Source organism: Desmodus rotundus, chromosome 6, assembly GCF_022682495.2.
Source record: "Desmodus rotundus isolate HL8 chromosome 6, HLdesRot8A.1, whole genome shotgun sequence".
Lineage (NCBI taxonomy): Eukaryota > Metazoa > Chordata > Mammalia > Chiroptera > Phyllostomidae > Desmodus > Desmodus rotundus.
In genome coordinates this window covers 35555090-35573688 of record NC_071392.1, presented here as the reverse complement: position 1 = coordinate 35573688, position 18599 = coordinate 35555090, and the positions used below count along the sequence as shown (strand labels likewise).

At 41.5% G+C, this 18599-nt stretch overlaps 1 protein-coding gene across 2 annotated transcripts in view; it reads right to left on the bottom strand.

Moving 5' to 3' along the window:
• ELAPOR2 (endosome-lysosome associated apoptosis and autophagy regulator family member 2) overlaps window positions 1-18302 on the bottom strand; it is a 172623-nt gene extending 154321 nt beyond the window's left edge. The window contains exon 1 of one of the 2 annotated variants that reach the window (XM_024557609.3): window positions 17977-18302. In XM_024557609.3, the coding sequence (XP_024413377.2) occupies window positions 17977-18162 (186 nt within the window). In that variant the 5' untranslated portion in view covers window positions 18163-18302. The remainder of the gene's footprint in view (window positions 1-17976) is intronic. The other variant, XM_053927017.1, reaches the window with a different exon arrangement.
• Between the last annotated feature and the right edge of the window lie 297 nt (window positions 18303-18599).

Genomic DNA, 18599 nt, shown 5'->3' with positions numbered 1-18599 from the left:
AAAGTAAAATCTTTAACATGACCTAAAAGGCACATGGGATCTGCCACACCCCATCCACCTGTGACCTCTGTGTATGCATATCCCCATTATTCACTCCACTCCAGACACAGTGGGTCCCTCTTTTTTGATCATGCCAAGTGTATGCCCATCTCCAGGCCTTTGCTCTTGCTATTCTATGTGCCTGGAAGCTCTGTCTGCAGATGGCTACACGGCTTGATCCCTCTCTTCATTCAGGCACCACTGAAATGCCATCGTGTCAAAGCCCTCTCCTGAACTCTTAGATAGGCCCCTCCTCTGTCCCCTCACCTCCCTTATTCTTCTTCATAAATTTATCATGACCTGTCATATATTTATATACCGTCTATAGTGTATCATTTTATAAACTCTATAAGAGCAGTAACTCTCTGCTTTTGTTCACTGATATATTCCTAGTACCTACACCAGGAGCAAACACAAAGGAAAGGCTGAATAAATATTTGTTGAAAGAATAAATAAACATCAAATGACCTGGTACAGAGTAGGTGTGAAATAAATGGCACTTTACAAATAACATTTAGACAAGTGATTCTTACCCTGGCTGCACACTGGACTCTGTTTCTTAGACCCTGTCTTCAGAGATTCCTAAATCTGAAATAAATTATTGGTCTGTGACTCTAACGTGGAACCAGATCGACAACCACTGCATTAGATTATAATAAGCTCCTTAAAGAAAAGGGTATTTTTCATCTTTGTCCCTCTGGCACAGTAGTTGGCAAAGTGATTAATAGTATTAATTAAATGAATGAATCATGAGAAATGGCCATTTTGTCTTTGCTTGTGTACTTCTATTTATGAACTAACCATTTAATAAAGCAAGTCTTGTCCGTTGCTAGGCATCTTTAAAGGTTACCGTTCTTTATTAATCTGAGGCAAGGTCTTCCTCACTATAAAGTCCACTCATTGATCCCAGGTCTTCAGTACGAAGTATACCTGAAGTCCATTCTCTAAAAGTAGCCTTTTATACATTTAAAAACAATTATAATGAGCCCTTTGCTTGGGCTTCTTCTGTAGTCAGTACAAATCAAAGAAAATGTAGGAAGTGTTTGCCCCATACTCATTCTGCCTGGGAAGAGGGTATCTCAGCCACACATAAGGCACTGAATCTGGGTCTTGAATGATAATTGGAAGTCAGCTGTACCCAGGAGAGAGAGAGAAAATGGCTGCTCAGATGTGGCCATGAGCAAAGCCTGTACGGATGGAAGTGTATGATGATCTCTGAAAACTTAAAATCGTGGTAAGATTGCTGAGTAAGAAATAAGGGTAAAATTGGAAGGGAGTAAAGGGCATAAAGAGAAAGCTAAAAAAGGTCACCTGGGACCACATGATAAAAGACCTTGTATATCTTGTTAAAACGACTTATTTTATGACTGGCTGGATCCACGTAGAGTCTAGAAATGAGAAGGGAGAGGACTAACAATCGAGTAAACCACGAAGAGCCAATCCAACATGAAAGCATGAAGAACTCCTTCAAATGGAGAGGAAGATAATGAATTTGGTTTGGGATGTATTTAATTTGAAGTAGTCCATTCTACTAGAGGTGTCTTTCAAGGAGTTGTAAATGTGTTTTTGGAACTTGATGGAGAATCAGGCATTGGAGTTTAGATCTGAGTCATTTAAACAAAGATTATAAATAAGATAAGCAATCAGATATGAAATGTCAACAATGGTTCTCCAGAGCGGGACAACAGGTGATTTTCATGCTTTTTACTTGTTCAAACTATTTAAATTGTTTATAATAAATGTGTATTATTTTTATGTACATAATAATATAGAAATTAATAAAGAAAATATAGCTAAAAATCAAAGGCAACATGAACAATGCAAAGAGAAGATCAAAAGCAAATATTTAGAATAACCAACATTTACAAAGAAGTAACAGAAGAGCAGCTAAAGAAATAAGGATGTAAGACGCAGCGATACTGGATTTCAGTGTCTCAGAAAGAACAGAGGAGCAGACTGGAAACAGGGTTAATGCTGCAGAAAAGTGGGGTAGGATGAGGATGAAAGAAGCACTGGTAATTAGGAGGTGATTACCAACCATAACAGGAGATTTAGGAAAATGATTGGGATGAAAGTCAGACTACATTGAGTTTAAAAGAGAGTAGAACATTAGGAAATAAATGTAAAAAAGTCTGGTTTTGAAGACAAAGTCAGAAAAAAAGTCCTAATTAAAAAAAGTTCAGGTTAAGGGCTGCCTTTATCTGTGTCCATTGCAGAGAATGTAGAAGTCGGTGCTATGAATTCAAGCATATTACATTCATTCTCTGTCCTGTCAAAGTCATCACCTACTGCTGCAGAAGAAATAAACCTGAATGTGACATGTCAGCCAATGTCGCAATCATAGGTCCTATCAGTACCTTTTGTCTTTCTGGAGGAAAATAAACATAAAGTCCCCAAATCTGCAGAACCACTATTAGTCTAAAAGAGTTCCTACCTAGTTCTAAATGCAAACATGTTAGTCAACCAAATTTCCATCACCTCCCACAAAGAAAAAAATACAACCAAACTAGGTATCCTGCTGAATTTATGTTTATAGAAATATAATTTCAACTAATGATGCATATGTTTAATTGTCCTTCCAAGTGAACAACACAAGGACTGCTCTCATTATCCAGAGTGTACACAAATGCTATCACTATGAACCAAAAGTAGTCCTCATGTTAGCCTGTGACTAAGGGGTGGGAGATCTGCCCTCTCACCTGCACTCTGAGAGACAGCCGTTCATTAACTGATAATGAGAAGATATACCGTGGCTGGTGTGGCTCAGTAGATTGAATGCTGGCTTGAGAACCAAAGGATCACTGGTTTGATTCCCAGTCAGGGCACATGCCTGGGTTGTGGGCCAGGTCTCCAGTAGAGGGCATGTGAGAGACAACCACACAATGATGTTTCTCTCCCTCTCTCCCTCCCTTCATCTCTCTCTAAAAATAAATTTAAAAAATATTTTTTAAAAAAGAAGAAGACCTATAGTAGGCAGGCAAATGGAAATTTTTCCCACAGCAAGTATATCTAACTGACTAACGGAATGATTAGCTCTTCAAAAAATCAAGATTTATCTGAAATAGCACTAAATACCGAATGAAACACAAAACTAAATTACCTCTCAGAATATCTCAGAATGCCATGGGTCCCTTTTACATTTACATTTTAGGCTGCTGCTGCTGCTGAACTTCATAAACAATCTATTTGGAGAACTTACTAATGAGTTCTTGGTGTTCCTAGATTACATTATCATATGGAGCTTAAGAATATCAAGTACGAGGACTAGAACTATATTATGTTAAAAATAGATAAGCATATGTGGTATAGCCCTACAATGGAATGCTACTCAGCAATAAAAGGGAACAAACTACTGAGTGTCCCACAATGTAAATTAATCTCAAAATCACCACGCTAAGTGAAAAAAGTCAGCTCCCCCCAAAAGAGTACGTGTCATGATTCCATCTATGTAAAACATTTTAGAAAATGCAGTTTAATCTGTAGTGACAGAAAACAGATCAGTGGCTGCCTGGGGACAGGGTGGAGGAAGGGTTGGATTACAATAGGAAGCAAGAAACCTTTGGGGATATTGGAAAGGACTATCTTGATTATAGGGTTTGTTTCATGGGTGTATACAATATGTTAACCCTGACCAAATCGCATACTTCAAATACATTGAAGTACAATAAACACATTATTTTACTTCACTTGATCATCATCAATAAAGTTGAAAAAATGGAGGCAATTGTTTAAACTTTCTATAAAATACCTAAATAATTCTTGAAAGCAATATCATTTATATATGAACAAGTGGACTAATAGCAACTGATTGTTTTTAAATGGGTTAATATATCTAAAACACTTAAAACAATGCCTGGCCCAAAAACTTGGGATATAAGTCTTTATAGAAAGAGGGATATGAAAGCAAACAAAAACACTAAAATAATTGTAAAGTCCTGGCCGGCGTGGCTCAGTTGGTTGGAGCACTGCCCCATAACTAAAAGGTTATGGGGTTTGATTCCCAGTCAGGGCACAATCGAGAAGGCAACCAATTGATTCTTCTCTCTCGCATCAGTGTTGCTCTCTCTTCCTTCCTCTCTCCCTTCCTCTCTCTCTCTCTAAAAAGAGCAATGAAAAAAAAATGTCTTCAGATGAGGCTAACAAAAAATTTTGTAATTAAATAAATAATAAAATAATTGTGGTAAAATGATAGAACTACGGGCATCAACTTGTATTCTGAATTGTCTTTTGCATACCATACTGTTTTTTCAATACAGGGTTTGGCCTTTAATTTTGAAGTTTTACAGGCTTCTGGTTTAAGATGTCATCGGACTAACACCCCTCACACCTGCTTACCTCTTCATCTCTTCCTCTATTCCCAGATTTGTACAGGTGAAAACAAAGGCAGAATATGCCTTGAGTTCAGTGCCTGTCATATGCCTCTTACCATGGAGAAACACAGACAGCTCCGCTTCTTTAAAATTCTAAAACAAATTCTTCTTCTAAGAAAATTCTCCTAATCAAGATCTAGCAAAGAAAAGGAGATCCCCTCAGCTGATCGGCATAGCATGGAAAGAAAGTTTGCCAGACAACAGAAACTGGACCAGGCACTCTGCAGATACCACATCCTCGAGAAAAGAGGACCAATGATCATGGGTCACCCATGTACATGTGTGTGGGTAAAACAGAGCAGTACACAGAGGTCTCCCTGTAAACACACGTGGAACACTAACATCGACCTTGGAGGAGATGATAGGTTTCTGGAACACACAAGAAAGGAGTTACTACCTTGAGAAAAAGGAATAATTTAAAAATGATGGACAAGAGGAAAAAATTATAATTAGCTGCTGGATGAACTTAATAAGATTGTGGTAGAGAGCTGTACGTACAGACCAGTTCTGTGCTGGCTGAGTGCAAGGCAGTGGGGTTCAATGGGAAGTCAGGTCTCTGGAGACACATATATCCCAGTCTGTGGCCCACTAGCTTTGTCATCTTTTGCAAGTTGTTAATTGCCTTACAGCTTCAGTTTCCTCATCTCTAAAAGCAGAGCTATGGATTGCTGTGAGAATTCCTATTAATATAAGTAAAGGGTTTATGCATTTAATTACACAATAAATGGTACTTGTTATCAAGAAAATCAAAGAATTAATAAGACCACTCTGGAAGAGACTAGATACAAAATTAACTTCCAAAAACCAATGGCTTTTCCACATATCAGGGAAGGCTCACTCAAACAATAAAATGGTAAGGGGAAACTGTCACAGAAAATTGTAACAAAAAATACTTAGCAATAGAAAAACTGTGCAAGTGAGAAATACATAATACTTCAAACACTAAAACAGACTATGTCTTCAAATGTGAAGATGATACTGTAAAGATGGGTTTTTTTCCCAAATAAATAAAAAGATTTAACAGAATCTAGGAGAAAGTTTCCTGTGAGATTCTTTTTTAACTTTTCTGAAGTTGTATATGTATATATAATATGTAGCATATATTATGTATTATGTATATACATGTATATTAAATATTATGCAATGTGTACGTGTATACATATAATATATGCTGTATATCATACATGAAACAATAGGTTATATATTATATATACTACATATACCATTTTCAATGCCATATATATACTAATCACTGGAGAAAGGATGAGTTATGGATTGTTCAAAATACTATTTTTGAAAACTGGCTATTCAGAAAATGGTAGGTAAGGTCAAAGGCTTACCTTACATCAAGCACTGAATAAAATTTTAGATTAATCAAAATGTGAGAGTAAATTCACAGCATATTGTTAAATGCCAAAAAAGTAGATTACCAAACTGTACCTAAATAATAGTCCCATGTTGTAAACACACCTGTATATCCATAATGAAGTATATGCAAAGATACTTGATATATGTGATAGAAGCAGTATAGCCTGATGGTTAAGACTGGGGACACTGGGGCAGCAGCCGGACTCACAAGTCACTTAACCATTCTGGAAGTATTAGGACCAAGCTCAGTAGAGTTTGTGGATGAGTTCATACATGAAATGCCTTACAATTATACCTGGCTATTGTTCTTTTTATTTACTATTCCTATTACGAATGCAAAATTGTTGAGTGTTGTGCTTACTTGGTGGGACTATGGTTGTTCTTAGTATTTCATTTTTCTAGAATGTACATTTTTTGCTTTTAATCTTCCAAAGGTAAAATGTAAGAACTGAAACCATAAAAAAAATTAGAGCCAATGATGTTAATATTTGCCTGCTCTTTAGATAGGGAAGCACTCCTTAGCACACCAAAATCAGTTCTGATTAAGCTTCTACTGTTATTTTGGTTCATGTTATTTCCTAATATGCATTATTGATATGCCCAAGAATTATAAATAGAAGTCTGACTTAAACTTACATTTCCAATAGCCAAGCTTTTCCACTCTCATTTTAGGGTGTTAGGTTAAACACCAAAGGGCATTGTTTTATGTTTACATGGTAGAAATCTTAAAATACAGTGCCAAGGATAATAGATTAAGAATGTATCTGAAGACTAAAGCAACAAAGATAAAGATTTATCTTCTCACCTGCTACAGCAGGAATGCATATACACACACACATACACACACACACTGCACAGCCTCTTAAATCCACCCTAGTAATACAGGCACCGTGCAGGAAGCCAAAACCCATGGTGCCCAACAGAGGTGACTCAGGCCAGCAGTTTGTCCAAAATGGAAACCCAATGACTCAGCATTCAGAGAAGCAGCACATGACTCTACAGATATAAAACATCTTCTTGGATGAACTAAATTCTACATTCTTCTATTACCCACAATCCTAACCTTGTTCTCTAAATGAGCATTGTACCAATGACTCTTATATATGACTGCACTCAGTGTATTTGAAGCTCACTAACGTGGCCCCCTTAAGTCTTCTCTGAGCTAAACATCTGTAATTCCTTTGATCAGTCTTCAATTATTTGGATATACTTTCCCAATAATTCATCTTCCTAATTCGCACCTCAAGCCAACATCTCCCTATTTCAATGTCCATCTTCAAATATTGCACCTAAGTTAATGACCTAAGTTTAATGTCTACCTTCTATAAGCCAAGCACTCTGCTCATATAAATACAGCCTAAGACATCACCTCACCCCATCATTGCTTTTAGTAGCCACATGACATCTGCGACTTCGAAAGTACTTTTAAGCAAGATTTCCTCAACCCGTGCTTAAATATCTAAATTTCAGAACCAAAAAGGAGAGTCTATATTTAAAACAATTATGTTTGCCCATTATCTAGCCTTTGAACATCATCTGAATCTCGATTCTGCTTTCCAACTCATTAGGCATCTTGCCCAGCTTTCTGACTTTACAGAATTTGGTTGAGCCTTCTCAAAACCAAAGCATTGATTAAAACAGTAACAGGACAGAGATTAGATACTAAGACCGAAGGTATTACCATGGAGACCTTCCTTCAAGTTAGCACCAGTTCCTTAAATGAATAACATGAGGGTGCATGTGTTCAAATAGTTAATATCCTGCCTAGTTATACCACAATTCAGCATATACTTCTGCATCTTGTCTACAAAGATAAGACATTTCAAATACCTTGCTGAACATCATGAATCACATGTCTGTGTAATACTCCAGAATGACTGGTAACCTACCCCTTCAACCCTCAGCCGGTGTGTGTGCTGTCACTCTCCCTGCTGTGCCTTTTCAGTTTTATACTCAATCACTTCTTGCTCTGCTTGTTTCTTTAATGCTGGTGTTTCCCTGAGCCCTCCCCTCAACACATTACTCTTGCTGTGTGCTCAGAGCCTGAGTGACTTCATCAACACCAGTGGCTTCAATTACCTCTTATGTGCTCATAGCTCCCAAGTTGTCTTGGTTACACTCCCATATATCCAACTGTCTCCGGCAGAGCGCTGTCTGGCTGTCCCTTGGGCATTATAAACTCAGGATGCCAACAATGAACTCATCCTCTTTCTTCCAGCCACCTCCTCCTCCTCCTAAATTTTCAATCTCAATGAAAGGCACAGCATCTACCCAGGAGTCCAGGGTGAAAAATCCAGAAGACATGGTAGACTGAAATTTATCACTCAGCTGTCAAACCCATCTTCTAACCTCCCCCACCATTCAGTCATTTGCTTAGCTCTTTATTTTTCTCCCCAAGGAAGAGGAAAGAATCTCCTAACTGATCCTCCTGCCTCCAATATGATCCCCCTATTATCTTCCTCCATTCACCAACAGAATAATCTTTCTAATTTGATATCAGTGGCTCCCCAAAGCTTTCCTACAAGACTCGCAGTCTCTGCCTTCTTCATAATCTAGTCATCTCTTGCTACTCCTACCCATGTGCCTTCACTCTAGCCCTTGAAGTTGACATATGATTTAATTCCTCTGGCAGTTACACAACCTATTTTCTTTCACTGATGTATACTGGTCGCTGTGCATCCAGTAAAGCACTTCTAGAAACATTTCAAAACTCAGCTCAAAAAGCACTTGCTTTGAGACCAAGGCTCAATTAGTCTGATTTAATTGCCTATTCTCTTTGCTTCCATGTAACCTTGCATATAATTCCGACATAGCACTTAACCTATCTGTGCTACAATCATGGACTTATGTATTATTCATTTTCCTATGAGAGAAATACATGATATGACCTCGTTAAATGCTAGATGAATACATAAACATATGAATGGCCATGGAAAAGAAGTAACAGTAATAAATTAAACAGGACTGTCTTGAAATTTCAAAAAACATATTGTTAGAACAAGAACTATCAATCCAAGCTGAAGAATTCTTGCTCACTTTGCAGTTGCTTCAGTATTTTTCCCAGCCAAACACATAAAAGACTTGATATAATGTAGGAATTTAATAAACTACTATGTACCACAAACCAGTTTTTGAAAATTAAAAATTTCTCCTATTTTGATATGTTAAGGGAAGTAATTTCATATATACTATTATGACCTAATTAATTGTTTTCTCTGGGTATTATATTGTCTCAAAACACGTAGACAGGAAAAAATCTATGGAAATATATTCTCAGTGCATATATGTTATCCATACTATGTGAAGAGCTCCTACACATGAAGAAAACAGTAAGTGAAAACACCTAAACAGAAAATTCCATGAAAAGTGAAATACAAAAAGCTAAGTGACGTAAAAAATATTGGCCCTCTGTAGTCATTAAAGAAATGCAAGTATACTAATGAGAAAGCATTTTCCACCATCGATGTAGTAACAATTTATTAATTATTATTTTCAGTGTTGACCAGCAGATGTAGAGTTTAGAGCTGTCCACAGACATGGTATTTAAAGCCAAGAGTCTGGACGGCATCACCAAGAGTGTGAGCATGACAGAAAAGGTAAGAGCCGAGGATTCAGGCCTGGAATGCCCCCATGTAAAGAAGTCAGGGAGATGATGAAGGACCAGCAAAGACCGAGAAGGATCGCAGTGGTCTAGGAGAAAGACCATGACAGTGTGGTGAGCTTGAGGCCAAGTACAAAGTTCCAGTGGTGACAGAGCGGTCAACTGCACCCAGCGTTTCCGATAAGGCAGGCAAGGATGAGGAATGACAGCTGGACTCAACGTAGAAAAGAGCGTTTCCATTGAAGGTGAAGAAAATGGCTCTTAACTGAACACTGACAAACATGCAGATGATGCTATTTTTGCAATAAATGAAACATTAAAATATTTTATAAATTTTACAAAAGTTTTTATAAAGAAATATTAATATCATTGGGAAATGCTTACAAGAGAGGAAAAGTTATAACTTCTACATACAAGAGGAACTCACTTTTGGTTTTTAAAAAGGAAAAATATATATATAGGTAGAAAATGTGCTAAAACATTAATACTGAATATCACTAAGTGGAAGAATGAGAGCTGATTTTGTATACTTTATTTTCTAAATTGTTCATAATGCACAACTTCCATAATTAGAAAAATACTCTTATAAAATGCTTTTATCAGTAAACCAATTTTCCTATCCACATCCTAGTCATTTCACACTTCCATCCATACCCTCAGACACACTGCCCTTAACTTATGCAAGAATAATAACTAATAACTGGCATTGCGTTGAAATTTGCAAAGCATTTTCGAAGGCGTCAGCTTGACCCTCACAGCAACTCTGATGTGCATAGGCAGGAGTGACTATCTCCATTTGCAGGTATAGAAAGGCCCCAAGGGGCTGGTCTGCTCAAGGTCACACAAACCAGTGGCAGGGCTCAGATTTGACTAAGCACTTTGATTACCTTCAATGCTACTTCTACTATAACAAGATGCTCTGCAGATGCAGCAAAATGTAAACCACCCTCCTTCCCCATAAGTAATAAACATCAGAAAACATTTACCAAGAAGGCTTATGCTATCATTATCACCATGTTTTGACCATTTTACCATTACCCGTTTTTTGAAAAAAGCTTTATTTCATGAGAGAGAGAGACAGAGAGCCATCAATGTGAGAAACACCGATAGCCTGCCTCCTGCATGCACCCCAACCAGGGATTGAGCCCACAACCCGGGCATGTGCCCTGACTGGGAATCGAACTGGCAACCTTTCAGTTAAGGGAGGACACGCCAACCAACTGAGACATGCTGGCCAGGGCCCATTACCTCTTGATATTAGCATGTTTTTCTATTCTATTATCTATCTCAGAGAGAGGTGCTTCATCTCCACACTCTGGTCTTCTTCTGGGATGTGAGTTCCCCGAGAGGGACAACAGTATTCTCTGTGTCGTGTCCTGCCTCGAGCATTTTGTCTAGTGCCTGGAGTATAGACGATAATTGAGAAATGCTTGCTGACGTGCTTCACGGTAATGAGAAAAGCTCACACTCCTTTTGGTGTGAGTATTTCGGTAGTTTCTAGGATGCCCTGCAGAAGCAGGAAGTAAGCAAGGGCTACAGCTGAGGGAATTTTAGCAATGAAACAGGTCCCCAGATTTCAACTACTCTGTATTCCTCGTTCTATATCTGTATCTCCAACTTCAGGGTGCATGATAATCCTTAGAGAGCTGGACATAACGTGGGTCTTTGGGTTTTAACCCCTGGGCTTCTGACTTAGTAGGGTGTGTCAGGGCCCAAGAACTTGCATTTCTAACAAGTTCCTAGGTACCGTTGACACTGCTAGTCCTAGAATCACACTTTGAGTACCACTGGCCTAGAGGAAAGAGCCTATAAAAGTGAAGGTTTGAATAAGTAATAAACGAATCTTGAACTCCAGAGCTGTAAACTGAGCTGAGAATGAACTTCAATATGGTCAGCTCACTGTGTCTTAATGTCAGAGTCTTTAATCTGGTACTATTGAGAGAAAATGTCAATTAGGATTAAATGCCTTATAAAGATCAATTCCTTTTTTATAATTGAAAAAGTGGAAGCCATCCACTCTTCTCTACAGTATTTTCGAGGTAGTGATTACTGCTCGCAGAGAAGAGGACCTGTATCTTATTCATTTTTAAAGCCCCTAATGTGCCTTAAACAAAAAGATATTTAATCGCTTTTGCTGAATAGGATGATGAAATTCCGGCCCTCAGTGAGAAGATCATGTACTTCAGGTGTGCGTGTTCAGCACACGGCACCTTTGTGTGACTTAGATAATGGCACCCCCGCTGGGCCTGTGCCAGGATGGCTGGCTGGGCACACTGAGCACGGGATGGATTCTAACGCTTATGGGCCCCCACAGCTTGATTTTCTTGTACGGAGTAGAACACTCCCAGCTACACAAAGGGTGGTCCTGTGTACACAGGATATTTCTCAAACAGCCTATGTATGCCCAAGAGTAAACAACGGGCTGTGAGCGGAATCCAGAGAAGAGGAAAATGGTTGGTCTGTAGTTCTCCAGGAAGGGTTAAAGGAGGATCCAGTAATGGATCCAAGCCAGGAGGCTTCATCTCTCTGAGATGGGCTATCACCACCACCTGTGACCTCCAACCAACAAACCCCTGCTCGTCCTTTGGGTCTTAGCTTAAACCTCTTTTCCTCAGGATCCCCACCCACACCCCCACCCCTGGAATAGAGAAGCTGTGCACCCCCACTGCACGGTCATTTTGTATCACAGCACTTATGGCAAGTGTAATTACATGACACGCGACATTGTTTTGCTTCTGCTCCCATGAGATTATAAAGCGCAATGTGGGCAGAGGCCATATGTTTTGTGTATCATTTTACTTCTACTACCCGCTACATGAGTACACGATAAACAAGGGTTTGGCGTTAAAATATTAGATGTAACTTAGATTAGGAAAGGCAAAAAGGACAAGAATTAGCCCTGGTTTCCTCAGGTGGAAGCAAAAGGCAACCAAAATTTGACTGGTGTTTTCTGGCCATAATGAATTGTAAGATCCAAGACACTGCTGAAGAATTTGCTATGATAGAAAAACGTGCCACTCTACACTATGTTCTGTTATTTCTAGCCCTTGTGCTAAAATATGACACTTCCAGGTCTGTCAACTCTTAGTTTTACATTGTAAATATTGATGGTGTGAATGCTTGCTCACATTTGCCTCAAACATGAGAAATGGTTCTGAGCATAAGAACTTGAAATGGAAAATTCACATCCACAAGCATAGCAGGCAAGATTAATTTTGTTAACTTCTCGAAAACAGAAATGGAGTTCTAACTCCTTCAGCAACAGTGTGGCTTTAGAATCTCTGACACCCTCACTCCTAGCCCATGACCTTCAGAGAATTCCTGCAAATAGGATATTTCTCAATTCTTCCCACCGAAGCCTGAAACAGACAGTAAGGCCATTTACACATTCTCTGATGTAGGTGGACTTGGAAGACCCAATTTCTTACCAAATCTAGGAAGGCTATAGAATACAAGTCTGTTCTATCACCACTGCCTCACCTCCAGTTAATATTCAACCACCTCCAACACAGGGACCACTCTGGCATGGAGCACCAGTGGACTACCTGTCAAATGCAATTTTCCCTTCCAGTCCTCATCCTATTTGAATTTCTTTAGGCAATTGAAACCGCAACCACTCCTTTCTTCTTCAAAGGTTTTTCTTCCTTTTCTTATAACTCCGTACTGTCCCATTTCCCTTATGCTAGCCATTACTCACATGTCTTTGAGGACTCCTCCATTTCTGTCCCCCACCCCAGCCCCCATAATGTTGGTAAAACCCAAGTCCTCTCTTTCATCCTCTTTGTTCTCACTTCCTGAATGATCTCACCCAATCCAGCAGTTTCAACCATGCCTTTCATTCAAGTGCTTCCCCCGTCTCCACACCAAGCCAGACCATGCCCCTGAGCAATAGGGGCTGAGCCCCAACTGCCTACCAAACAAGTCGCTGAAAGTCAACCTCTCCAGAACCAAGCTCCTTATCTCCTCTTCCTCACATTCCTCCTCATGGAGGTTAGAGGCACCATCCTCTACTCAAGCCTTTCTCCCCTCACTCTCCACATCCACTTACTGTCAGCTCTGTCTAACACCTTGCCCTCTCTTCCATCTTCATCGCTATTCCTTAACTGAATCTGTCATCCTTTCTCTGAACTATTACCATTGCTCCTAGCAATTTTATTTCGCAGCCCTCTAATGTGGCCTCCATATTATTGCCAAACTAAAGCATATTTTATTGCTTCTAATGTTTTAAATCCTTCTATTTGTCCCCCATCACCTAGTAAATGAAGGGGCCAGCTTCTTAGCATAATATACGGGCCCTTATATTCGGGCTTCTGTCTTCCTCTCAGACTCATCTCTCATTCAGCTCCTGACAGCACATTGTACTCCAGTTATAACGAATTACAACAACATTGTTTTGTGTTCCTGCCCTTTTTCAATGTGCTCTCCACCAGAAATGTCTTCTCCCCAAACTAGCCCATACTCACAACTGCCCTTTGTCTGCTTGGCAAATTCCTACTCATCTTTCAGGTCTCACTCATATCCTTCATAGGATCTGTTCTGATGCTCCTCACTAGATTCGACTGCCCCTCTCTTCTCTCATGACACCAAATCACTTCATTATAATTGTGTCCATTGTCTGTCTGTTCCCCTACCCAAGTAAATTTTATTTTTTTTAATTTGTAATTTCAGACCAGCTGACATTTCACCTGGCACAAAGTATAAGCTCAATAAATGTTTGTAGTAAACACTCCTGCCAAAAAGTCTTCATTCAATCAAGATCCAGAGAGACCAGTGGGATCGCATTATGTAGGATTTTACAGGAATGAACTAAGGCTCAAGCTATTTTGTGACTTAATTTTCTAGATTTAACTAATGCACACAGAACCCACTTAGTTCTGTTCTTTCTACTCTCATGCTCTCTACCTTCTAATACATTACTCCACTCTGAATCGTCTGTTGGCCTGTATCCTTCTTTCCTCAGGCAGCCGCATGAAGTCCTACTATTCAAAGAGTCAAAAACTCCATTCCATTCAGTTCTTGCCTCAGCCCATCCTCTGACCCAGTGAAGTCTCACTGGACCCTTCCTGAAATACCAGGATCTAGGTCTGCTCATCTAGCAATAATCAACTCTCAATTTTATATGTATTTTTCTTTAATTTCTATTCATCTTATCTCATCCACACAATAAAGAGAAGCAGGTCAGTTTTTATTACTATCATTTTACAAGTGAAAAACAAACACTAAGAAACCCTAATGATACCTATCCTTTATAAGTCGCCCATCTTTAAAAAAGCCTGAAGAATATTAATTCTGTACTTTCTGACATCCAGCCCTCATATTAATTTTTCTTTAAACACCATCTACCAAAGTCGCATCCTATTATTGTCCTTGAACTGCTGACACCAACTTGACTTTTATTTATCTCCCAAACGATAGCCTTCCTGTATTGGCTGGTGCTTCCATCCTGCTGCTCTCACCCAGCTGAGCATTCCAAAGTAATCATTCTTCTCCCCTTTCCAACCCCATAATCCAATGACTGTGACAGAGAAAGTTGTATCTTATGAATTTTACCCCAGAGTCCTACCCTCCGCAAAAATCTAAGTGAAACTTTCCCCATAACCCAGTTGTCTGTTTGAAAGGTATTTTTTCTGAACTCAGGCAATCATAACTAGATTACTCCCAGGCCGATTTTCTGTGCTTCTCATCCTTTTCCTTTCATTGCTTTCCTCTAAAAACCAGGCAAGGAAAATGAGAGTCTGTAACTTGGTTAGCCATGACTGCTTTTCTAAAAACACTGATAAGCAGAGGGAGGCTCAGCCTACTGGGGGGCACTGGGGTTTAGAATTACCTGCAGGTTTTTCCACACTCCGCTTCAACATTCTCATATTGTTCAGTTGGCTTTAGTTCTCAGCCTCAACCCCCCTCACTTTAACTGCTCTCACTCTCCCCCCCCACCACATGGTGCACATGGCATTCACCTCCTTTTCTGTTACTAAAGAGTGGAAAGGGATAAACAAGCGGGAGTGGAAACAAAATAGTTATTTCACTGTCTTTGTTCACATTTCCATAGCTATATCTTAAAGCACAGGGGGCAAACACAAGGCCCGCAGGCTGAATCCGCCCTCCACCTTGTTTTATCCGGCCAGGCACCTTGTTTCTACCCGGCAGCAGTGCTGAGCTCCTGGCCCCTAGTTAAGGAGTAGTTACATTTATACAGCCCAAGAATTACATTTGGCCCTTTGAAGGCAACCACGAGTCTGATGTGGTGGCCTCCAGTGAAAATGAGTTCCACACCCCTGTCTTAGAGGAAGTCCTTTCCTACACGTAAGCACAAGCAGACACTTAACCTCAAAGCCTGAAAAGCACCTGCCCTTCTCCCTTTTCTCTAAAACAATGGTCAATCCTATAAATTAGCTCAACTGGTTAGACCATATGCCAATAAGCAGATTCAGGCCCTGAGAGGTTACTTGGCCTCTCCTAGTTCCTAAGGAACCTCTAACTCCCAGTCAATCATTTTACAGCTATTCATCAGTCGTCAGGAAGAAGATAAATGGATCTGTGCAACATCATTTCTAAAAACACAAACAACCCCACACAAACTTAGTAGAATCCTCTGATTTATTTAATTTATTCCGATTTTCAGAGGGAAATTCAAACTTGAGACCTCAAGGGATTGAGTCACATGCTATTTCTAGTTGGACACAGCCTTCCTGAACCTTTTGTCATCTCTCTGCCTGTCACTGCAATATTTCTGTCTTAGGTTGCAGAATCTTATTCCATTTTTTCGAGGTGTACATGTGTAAACATGTGCTTATCTAAAGGATCAGCCTAGTTGTGGTGACCAAAAGCATCGCCCCCACCACCACCACTAGCTGACTTTCACTAATCTCATATACATTCTTCATTAGTAAGAACTAGCCCCGCCTGGTCTGGCTCAGTGGATTGAGTGCCAGCCTATGAACTGCAGGGTCACTGGTTCAATTCCCAGTCAGAGCACATGCCTGAGTTGCCGGCCAGGTCCCCAGTGGAGGTTGCACAAGAGACAACCACACATTAGTGTTTCTCTCCCTCTCTTTCTCCTTCCTCTTCCCACTCTCTAAATCTAAATAAAATCTTTAAAAAATAATTAATATTCAAGAAGCTTAAGACTTTTCACTTCAGAAAAGAAATATGTTCTGCATTTTGGGACTCAGGGCTGAAGGCAGGGTTTCAAGACTGTCTTATTGCAACTCTCCCATCTGAGGATGCCCAAGCAGCAGCACTCTGTAGAAACCTGGAAGAATGGGTTATTCCCAGGTGACAGGTAAAGTTGAAAAATACAGATTAGACAACTAATTATACTAATAAAGTCAAAAATTAAACACAGCTGTTTCTTGAGATCTTGCCCTGACTGCCCCAGTTTCAACACGACCGTGTGCTCGCAAACACGCCTTTGATAGCTGTTTCCGTCTGCTCTGGGACTGGTACTACAGCAGAGGAAGATGAAATCTGTGGGTGAAGGGCGATATCTAGAATGCAGAGACCCTAAAATTCTAGCATCATACACAAAGAAACAGGTTCTGGCCTTTCTTCCCAGAGGGGCTATTAGCTAAACTATTTTTGCAGCATAAATGAAAATGACCCATCACCCTGATTCCTAGCAATCTTTCTAAAAACAGTATCCACTCCTCATATCCTCCCCGACATAAATCACTCAAAGTAGGTCAGAAATGTTGCTTCCTTCCTCTTATTGATTTTCATTAAGAGGATGCACTTTCTGGAACACTAAAGGGGAAGATAAACACCCAATACAAGTACCAATGACACCCCTGTAAATTTTTGGCACACCAAGTCCAGACACCCTACAAGCAAGAGAAAAATCTCACCGCCCATAATTTATTCTTTTTGGCTGTATATCAACAGTATCTCAAGCAATAAAATGTATAGTGGCAGCATGTCAGCCAGGTGATGAACACCTCCCAAAGGAACATATACATTCTGGCTTTTTTGATTTTCTACATCACCAACCCCCCTCTTTCCTAAGTACACACTCCTTTTTTCTTCCTAATGCAAATCCATTATTTTGCCAGAATGATGCCAAGTGACACCACACACTGGCTTAGCAAACCCCCAGGGCCTTATCAGGAAGCTGAAAGCAGGGAAGTCGGAAGAAGGGGTTCGTAGAGACCAGGGAGTAGAGGGAGGAGAAGAGGGGAAGAGCGGGAAACCCTCCGGTGGCAGTATCTGGCTCTCTGATAAAGCCGTAAAGAGACCAGTCTCCAAATCCCACTGGCAGGGCTTCCTTCCCTAGTCTCCCCGTCTGGCTGAAATCTCCCTCGGCCCCAGGTCCTTAAGGCTGGCACTCCAAAGAGGGCGCCGCAAAGTCCTTCAGAGCCGTCAAAACACAGGAGTGCGAATAGAAAAGCATCACCCAAAAGACAGTAAAGCCACACACCCCCAGTCGGCTAGCTTCCCGGGGCGGGCAACTTCATCCCACGAAACAAACGAAAACCCCTGTCCTCGCGGAAGGAAAGAGGCCACGGCAGACAGCAACGAACGAGCACCACCCTACCCCAATCTCACCTCCCTCCTCCTCCCCCTCCCCCGCTAACTCCAGGTAGAGGACCAGGTGCGGCTCACCTCCTGACAAGGAGGAAGCGGGCGGCTGGAGGAGAGCAGGTCCCCAGCCCAGGCCGCCTGGCAGCCGGCGAGCACCCAGCAGCAAAGCCAGGCGGGGCTCCAGGAGGGCGAGAGCCCGCAGCGGGGAGCCCCCGGCGGCCGCCCTCGACCCCTCCTGCGCGCCGGCCCGGGGACGCGGGGCAGCATCTCCGTCCCGCTGTGGTCAGCGGGCCGGCGGAAAGGCGGCTTCCCGGGGCGAGACGCGCTCCGCTCGCCACTCGCTCGCCCCCTGCCCGGTCGCTCGCTGACAGCTCAGTGCGCTCGCGGCCAGGGCAGCGGGCGCCGGTGCTCCCGTCACGCCGGAGGGAGGGACCGCGGGGCGCGGCGCGGGGGCGGGACGCAGGGCGGGGACGCGGGATCCAGGGAGCAGGTGGCGCGGGCTGCGGCCCAGCCCGGCGCGTCCTAGGGGGCTGCGTGGCCGCCTGGGATCCGAGCCTCGCTCTGCGAGAAAGGACGAGAGAGGCCGGGGGCTCCGGCAGCGTCTCCGATCCCCAGTCCCCGAGGCCCACCAGGAGGGGCGCTCCAGGGCCCAGCCGGAGTAAAATACAGGACGTCAAGACAATGTTTTCCGGCGGCGGATCTTT